Raw genomic sequence first — 8,463 nt, 5'->3', positions numbered from 1 at the left:
AAGAAAAGAAAAGAAAAGAAAAGAAAAGAAAAGAAAAAAAAGGAGAAAAGGAGAAAAGGAGAAAAGGAGAAAAGGAGAAAAGGAGAAAAGGAGAAAAGGAAAGAGGAAAAGGAAAGGCAACAGGAAAGGCAACAGGAAAATTAAAGAGGAAAAGGGGTTAAGAAAAAGAGAAAGGGGAAAGGGAAAAGGCAAAGGAGTTAAGGGAAAGGAAAAATAAAATGGGAAAGGGAAAAGAAAAAAGGGAAAAGAAAGAGTAAAAGGGAAAGGAAAATAGAAAAAGGCAAAGGAAAAAGAAGAAGGGAAAAGCAAAGGAGAAGGAGGTCTCCACATGCCCTCCTCACCTGAGGAGCCTGTGGCTCTTTTCCCAGGCAGCCCCGGGCCCAGCCCGGCAGTTCTGGGCTCCCTCAGCAGATGGTGGTGCTGCACTGCTCATCCTCTGCCTCCTCTCCACACGCCGGGAAAGTCATTTCCAGGCCCAGGCATTCAATTCTCCGCTCATGAAATATATTTAAAGGCCTCAGCTCCTGCTCTAATGCTCACCCAGGGAATTTCTGGGCAGGATGTTCTCATCTCACCTCCTTGGCAATGGTTTCGGGCCAGGCAGGAGCAGACAAACGGCCTCAGTGGCAGATTTATGTGCCAAGGGAGGAAAGGTGAATATGTTTGGGATTTATTTCCCCTCCCTGCCGTAAATCTCTGTGTCCTGAACCAATGATGGCATCACTTTTGGGGTTTAGAAAAGAAATCATGGGGCAAAGTGTCAAAAGTTTAAGGAAACAGAAATGATGGAATAAAAGAGATCCCGCTGTGAGTGGCCTTTGCAGCAGCTCCCCTGTGCCTGGAGATGAATTTCCAGCCAGCTTTGCCTGGTTAGTCCAAGAACTATCTCCCTGTCCCTGCAGGTAGAACACACAGGGAGAGGCCGTGGGGAGGTGCCCCACTGGCAGAATCCCGTGGGAGGAGGAGAGGGGGGACCACAAAGAGCTGAACATCCCCCAGAGCTCTGAGAAAGCTCCAGGCAGGGGTTTGGGTGCCTGGGGCCAGCCCAGGGTTGGATGAGAGCTGGAGAGCTGAGGACAAACACTCCTGGCTCCCTCCCTCCCGCCCCCAGCCCAGCGCCCTGCCCTGCTGACGCAGAGCAGAGCCAGCTGCAGGGCTCAGGGACACTTGTTTGAGGTTCCAATTAGATCTCTGGACCAGGGACACTCACATCCTCTCCTGAGAACAGGGAACCATAAATCCAGAGAGGATTCATCCACCAAGGCAGCGGCTCCGGCTCCGATGGGTGGCAGGGTAAGGGACCATTTTCCTCTGCTCCTCACACAAGGTTTGCAGGGAGAGGGGCCAGGGTTTGTGGTGGAGGTGTTAATCTACGTGTCTTTATTGCCTCTGCTCCCTTACTCTTCCTCTCTCTCTCATTTTTGCATCTCTGTGTTCTTCTCTGGCGTTAATTCTGTTATTTGGTGTTTACTTGGAGGCACCGGGAGAACCAGCCCTGTTTCCCAGCTCGGTGACACTCACATTTGGTGATAAAGCATTTGGAGTGTTTGCTTTTTAATAATTAAAAACTGACAACTGTCACTGCCTGGGATTCCAGGAAACCACAGGGTTTTTTTGGGAAGAGGGATAGTTCAGGCTCAGCTCCATTAATTTTGCCACTCAGTCCCTTGTTCCCAAGAGCTGTGAGAGCGTTTATGGTTAATTGGTTGGCTTAATGCAAGTTTATGATGGGTATTTTTGGTGTGAGCAGTGTTCCCTCAGCCCTGATCTCCCTCACTTGCATCAGGCTTTGAAGTCCTGGATCTTGCCCTGACATTTCAATTAGGTCAGATAAAAAGACATGGAAGGTAAAATGAATTTCCTTTGAGGCCGAATTTAATCTCCAAAGAACAAACATGGAATAAAAGATGTCGAGATTACCTCAGATAAGATGGAGGCTTGATCTGTGCCTGGAGTCTTTGGGAGGAGACCGAAAGGATGCCTTGAAGCAGGTACAAGATGTCTCAGGAGAGGGGAAATGGTTTTGGAGCACACCTCCAGCTGCGAACTTAAAAGCAAGCCTGATGAAAACATGGGCTTTGACAGCGAAGCTGGTGGTCCCAGCTCCCAGGGAAAGCACACAGGTTCTGGGAATGGCACCCAGCTCCCAGGGAAAGCACACAGCTTCTGGGAATGGCACCCAGCTCCTGGGGAAAGCACACAGGTTCTGGGAATGGCACCCAGCTCCCGGGGAAAGCACACAGGTTCTGGGAATGGCACCCAGCTCCTGGGGCCACACTCGGTGCCCCCGGGAGCTGCTTTCCCGAGGGAGCAGCCGGGAGCTGTGGGAGGAGTGACCCGGAGTGTTCTCTTTAAAGGTGCTCAGAGCCCCTCACCCCTGAGCCCAGGAGCCCCCCGGAGCCCCGGCCATGCCCCTGGCTGTGCCCTCAGCCCCCCAGCACCCCCCCCAGCGCTGGCTGGCCCAGAGCAGGGGGTCCCCGAGGCTGGTGCTGGTGGTGGTGTTCGTGGCACTGCTGCTGGACAACATGCTGCTGACCGTCGTGGGTAGGGGGGCTCTGGGGGGGCTGCCCGGAGGGGATGGGGCTGGGTCTTTGGGGGGGCTGCTCGGGGGTGCAGTGTGGGGTTCTCTGAGGGTACAGCAAAGGGAGGGGTCCTTTGGGGGCTGCCTCGGGGGCACAGCGTGGGGTTGGGTTCTTTGGGAGCCGCTCAGGGGACTCTTCAGGGGTTGCCTTGGGGGCACAGTGAGGGGATGGGTTCTTCAGGGGTTGCCTTGGGGGCACAGTGAGGGGATGGGTTCTTCAGGGGTTGCCTTGGGGGCACAGCGAGGGGATGGGTTCTTCAGGGGTTGCCTTGGGGGCACAGTGAGGGGATGGGTTCTTCAGGGGTTGCCTTGGGGGCACAGAGAGGGGATGGGTCCTTGGGGGGCTGTCCCGGGGTCTCAGCTCCTCTGTGGGTCTCTGGGCGATGCCAGCGGGGTCCCTGCTCAGGGCTGGGTGCTGGGAACTCAGCTTGGCTCTGTGCCGAGCCAGGAAACGGAGGAAAATCCCCAACTAATCCCTTCCCCGGCTTCTCCCCCAGTGCCCATCGTCCCCACCTTCCTCTACACCACCGAGTACGAAGGTGCCAACAGCTCCGTGGTCACAGCCCAGCCCGAGCCAGCTCCTCCAGCCCTGAAGGCTCCTCCTTTCTCCTCCTTGTTCTCCTACTTTGGCAACACCACGGTGCCTGTCCGGGGCTCTGACAGCCCCCCAGAGGTGCCCAGTGGGACGGAGAGCAGCCTCCCAGCACGGCCCCCCAGCAGCCCCCCAGCACCCTCGAGGGGCTGCCCGGAGGGGGACGACTTCCTCACCAGGGAGAACGTCCGTGTGGGGCTGCTCTTTGCCTCCAAGGCTCTGGTCCAGCTGCTGGTCAACCCCTGCGTGGGCCTCCTGACCAACAGGTAGGTCACAGAGATGGGTTTGTGGCCCCTTGGGGACAGGCAGGAACAGCCATGGGGCTGAGCTGCTGCAGCTGTGGGATTAGAGGAACTGGGGAGAATGTATCCATGAAAATAGCAGGAATTGTACCTGTTCTGAAAGCCTGCCTGTGGTTTGTGAGTTTATATCCCGATCTAAACCTCACTAATGCTCTCCTCAGGTGCTGGCAGGTGCTGTTTGGTGCCAGTAAGCACCAAGCAAACAAAGACAGCCTCCCAGCCCGCCATGGTATAATGCTGTTTTCAGATCTCCTTGGCCTGTGTCTCCTGCAGACACTGTGAGCTGAGCTGGGGTGGGAGAACAGAGCCATAGCTTTGGGTGGGCTCTGCAGGGGGGCACGGGGTGCTCCCCTGACCAGCCCTCGGGGGCTCACCCACCCGTTCAGGAGACACTTCCCAGCCCACAGAGAGCTGTGTGTTAAGGCTGGGCAGCGAGGCCACATGTCAAAGCTCTCGCTGAGCTGGTGCCTCTTTTGTTCCCTTTCCAGGATAGGATACCACATCCCCATGTTCGTGGGGTTCTCCATCATGTTCCTCTCCACAGTCAGTGAGTACTGCCCTTCCCTCTGCCCTTCCCTGGCACCAGGAAATCCTCTGGGCTGTGCCCTCCCTGCTGCCCCCGAGGAGGAGAAAGGAGGGAGAGCAGAGCAACCCAGAAAGGAGTGACGAGAAAGGACGAGGAGCCCTCTGTCCCTTTGCCCCCTCCAGCACCCAAAGTGGTGCCAGCTGAGGCCAGTCTCACCCTCTGCAGGGTTTTCAGGCCCAGCCTGATGCAGCTCTCCCCTCTCTCTGCAGTGTTTGCTTTCTCAGGCACCTACACCCTGCTGTTCATCGCCCGGGCCCTCCAAGGCGTGGGCTCCTCCTTCTCGTCAGTGGCAGGTAAATGTTTCAGCTTTGTCCCCGTGTCAGCTCCCCCTGTCTGGGTTCAACTGTCATCCTCCTCCTCCTGCTCCTCCTCACTGGGCCTGCCTGGCTGGTGCAAACGGGGCACCCCAAAAGAGAGGAGCCCACCCCCATGGAACCACATGTCCTGTGCTCTCTCCCCGCTCCCAGGGCTGGGAATGCTGGCCAGCGTGTACACAGACGACTCTGAGAGGGGCAGTGCCATGGGCATCGCCCTGGGAGGCCTGGCCTTGGGCGTGCTGAGTAAGGACACCTTGATCCCAGTGGGATTTATGACAGCACCTCCACCCTGGATGTGCCCCTTCCCCGTGCCATGGGCTCGGCTGGATGTCCTGCTCCCTCCCCCTGCCCTTCCTCCGTGGGACCCGACACCTTCCAACCACATTTTCCCCCAAAAACACCCACCAGGGACTCGGAGGGGGCAGCTGGGGGCGGTGGCACTGCCCTGCTGTGACGCAGCCTCTCCCTTGCAGTCGGGGCGCCCTTCGGGAGCGTCATGTACGAATTCGCGGGGAAATCCTCTCCCTTCCTGGTGCTGGCATTCCTTGCCCTCTTGGATGGAGGTGAGAGGCCACATGGTTTACACCTGCCAAAAAAAACCCACCAAAAACCAACGTGTGAAAAGGTTTCAGTGTGGGTGTTCTGGGGAGGATCTGAGAGAAGGAAGAGCATGAACACAGGACGGTGACACCATCAGCACTGGTTGTTCTGTTAGTGCTGAATCCCATGGTTTCTATCTCCAGATGACTGACACAGCAATATGTAAGAATTAATCCCTCATTACTTAATGAACCCCCCAATTGCTTTCATGGCTTGAAAGGCACGTTCAGCAAAGCTCTCTGAGCTGTGAGTTCTTTGGCAAGGCCTCCCTGTCTGCAGCCTCTTCATGCCACGAAGGAATCAGACTTTGCCAGCATAAACGGTGTCCTGTGCTTCCTCCCATTGCTGTGTCAGAGATAAAGAGCCTTCCCAGTGCCACAGCAAAGTCACAGGCAGCAGGAATGTGCCTTTTCTGTGGGAAGTACTGAGCTAATTAAATTACAGTCCCAGTTACCATCTTTGCCCAGATGTGAGGCGAGATATCTGTAATGAAGCGTGTAAGAGCCTCTGAAAAACAAAATGTAGACCTCATACATACCAGACTTTCTGGTTTAATCCCATTCTTTTCCATATCCAATTCCTGTCATGCTCTGGTGGCCTCTCCCAGCTGGCAGCCAGGCGAGAGCATTTGCACTTTTGACTGTTCAGGGGTTGACAAAACCCTTCCAACACACTCCACTCCGGGCAGTTCTGGTGCTCCCTCCCACCTCCTGCCCTACCCCAGACACAGCTCCTGCATCCCTGGGGGTTCTGCTGGTGGAAGGGGTGGAGCTGAGGGAAAAGCCAGAGGGGAGAAGGAGGATTGAGGGGGTGTTCTCTCCCCAGCCCTGCAGCTGTGCATCCTGCAGCCCTCCAGGATCTGCCCGGAGGTGAGTACAGCCCTGGGCACCCCTGAGCGCTGCCAGGTGAGGGAGGGGGCAGTGCCCAGGGCCAGGTGAGGGCACACACAGCCCCCAGCCCACGAAACCCCCTTGGACACCCCGCAGAGCACCAAGGCCACCCCAATGTCCACCCTGCTGCGGGACCCCTACATCCTGGTGGCTGCAGGTAAAGGTGGAGGCTGGCACACGCTGAGCCCCTCTGAGTAAAGATTCCCTGCTTGAAACAGCAGCAAAAGTAAGGGCTCAAATGGAGCATTTCTGCCTTTTCTCCCCACCAGGAGCCCTCTGCTTCTCCAACATGGGGGTGGCCATGCTGGAGCCCACCCTGCCCATCTGGATGATGCAGACCATGTGCTCCCCGCAGTGGCAGCTCGGTAGGTCTTGTGCTTTGCAGCCTCCTCTCCTGAGCCTTGGGAGAGTTTAGAATCACGGGATCACTTGGGAAAGACCTCCCAGGTCACCGAGTCCAACCTGTGACCCGTCCCCGCCGTGTCAACCAGCCCGGAGCACCGAGTGCCACGTCCAGTTTTTTCTTGGACGCAGCTCCGGGGATCAAAGAACCACGTCCTGCTCGGGCACTGCGAGCTGGAGTGAAACGTCTTTTATATCATTCCAAAAAGAAAAAAAAGAAGAAGAAAACATATGACCTCACACATGGGGGGCCAGTGATCCCGGGCTGTGCTTTGCTCCAATTCCAGCTGGAAATTCCTCAGTGGCGGCTGCACGATGTGCCTTGCTCTGTTATTGAAAAAATTGCACGGAACCAGGCTCCCCACAAGGGCAATAACGGGGAGGAGAGGCTGTTTGGGAAGCCTGTGGAAGCCCATCTTCTGCAGGGCGGATAATGGGCTCGTGCTGGGCTGCAGTGGTGGAGGCCAGATGGGCTTCGCAGGGGCTGCTCCGAGTGAAACGAGGCCACTCAGGGTGTCCCAGGCAGGGCAGGGCAGGACCTGCTGCTTACCAGCTGCCTGGAAAATGGGATGTGGAGATAACACCGCCTGTGTTTGCTGCAGGAGTAAAAACTAATGGTTATAAAACCCAATTGGCGGAGGAACGACCCCGGGGGTGCCCCGGGCTGCACTTAGATCCCAAATTGGATTCTAGGCTGGGAGCAGGAGGGGGTGAGATTGCTCCTGATCAAATTATCCTCTGGGCAGGCAGGAACATCCATCCAGTAAAAGCAGATGATGCTTCTTTTGAGCAAGGATGGGTGAGGGGGGAGCAGCACCCAAAGATTCTGGTGGTGGGAAGAAGGGGCAGAACTCAGGGGAAAAGAACTCAGGGCTGCCCTGTCACCACTGAGCCCCAGGGGAACCTTTGAGGTGACTTAGAGTACCCAGAGGTCAGCAGACAGCAAAGAAAATCCCAAATACAGTCCCTAAGATGTTTGGGTACCTGAGATTCGAGAGCAGTTTGGATTTAGACACAGTCCAACGACAAACCACCACCTCACATGCTGTTCTGAGCCCAGGAGCCTTCTCTGTTTGTCTCCTTCAGTTCACCCACTCCCATAAAATCTGGGAAAACAACCCTGAAGAGCTTGGACTAAACCTGCAGGATTAACCATGTTCTGTAGCTCTTAGAGAGAGGAGAGAAAATTAAACACAAATCAGTGTGTTCCAATAAGGAAGTTGTCCCAGGGAAATGGAGCTGATCAGTTTTATTTATAGTCAGCGGGAGAGTATATGAAAAATAAACAACTGGTAAAGCAGCAGGCAGAGCAAATATTTAATTTTGAGCTGCATAATGATCCCCGAGCTTTTTACTTAAGCAGTTGTTTTATTCCTCTTTATTTAGCAGATGAAAAGCAGAAGGCAAAGGGGGAAAGGTGGAGGAGGGAGAAACTATGGCAGGAGGGTGTTCAGGTGCCTGGCCTGGCTCGGGACATTCTCCCAGTGAGGGAATGAAAACTGTGCAAATGCCCTGTGTTTTCTTGGGGGTGACACACTGTGTTCGATTCCTTCCCTCTCCCAGGGATGGCGTTCCTCCCCGCCAGCATATCCTACCTCGTGGGCACCAACCTCTTCGGGATCCTGGCCAACAGGATGGGGCGGTGAGTGGGACCAAACCGGAGGTTTTGGCTCAGCCCAGCCCGTCCCGGCTGGAATTTCAGCGGGAATGATGCCCATGGTGCCGTGCAGGCTGAGAACTCCTGCCCTCTCCTGCTGCAGGTGGCTGTGCTCCATGATCGGGATGGCTGTGGTGGGAGTCAGCCTCCTCTGTGTGAGTACCTGAGGGGCAATCCAAGGCCTCTCCAGAGGACAATCAGCGGGGACTGAGCCGGGCTCCGGCCCTGGCACGGAAAGATGGGCAGTGGTTGCGCCGGTGTGTCGGGTTTGGAGGTCTGAAAAAGCTTTTGCAGATCTTAAGGCTGAGAGAGTTGGGGTTGGTGAGCCTGGAAAAGGCTTTGGGGTGGCCAAATTGTGGCCCTCCAGTGCCTGAGGGAGCTGAAAGGAAAGATAGGGAGAGACTTTTTACAAGGGCCAGGGCGAGGGGGAATGGCCTCCCACTGACAGAGGGGAGGTTCAGATCAGAGAGTGGGAAGAAGTTCTGCCCTGTGAGGGTGGGGAGGCCCTGGCACAGGTTGCCCAGAGAAGCCGTGGC

The 8,463-nt window shown here is 55.9% G+C and overlaps 1 protein-coding gene across 1 annotated transcript in view; it reads left to right on the top strand.

Moving 5' to 3' along the window:
- Positions 1–2,396: 2,396 nt before the first annotated feature.
- SLC18A1 (solute carrier family 18 member A1) overlaps positions 2,397–8,463 on the top strand; it is a gene marked incomplete at its 5' end in the record, with an annotated part of 8,239 nt that continues 2,172 nt past the window's right edge. The window contains 11 exon segments of the mRNA XM_017831811.1: positions 2,397–2,544; positions 3,079–3,439; positions 3,964–4,022; positions 4,271–4,354; positions 4,529–4,621; positions 4,852–4,941; positions 5,804–5,847; positions 5,965–6,025; positions 6,138–6,233; positions 7,834–7,912; positions 8,031–8,149. Coding sequence (XP_017687300.1) covers positions 2,397–2,544; positions 3,079–3,439; positions 3,964–4,022; positions 4,271–4,354; positions 4,529–4,621; positions 4,852–4,941; positions 5,804–5,847; positions 5,965–6,025; positions 6,138–6,233; positions 7,834–7,912; positions 8,031–8,149 — 1,234 coding nt within the window.

This window comes from Lepidothrix coronata, unplaced genomic scaffold (assembly GCF_001604755.1).
Source record: "Lepidothrix coronata isolate B3197 unplaced genomic scaffold, Lepidothrix_coronata-1.0 Scaffold197, whole genome shotgun sequence".
In the NCBI taxonomy this organism is placed as follows: Eukaryota; Metazoa; Chordata; class Aves; order Passeriformes; family Pipridae; genus Lepidothrix; species Lepidothrix coronata.
This window is presented reverse-complemented; position numbering and strand designations above follow the sequence as displayed.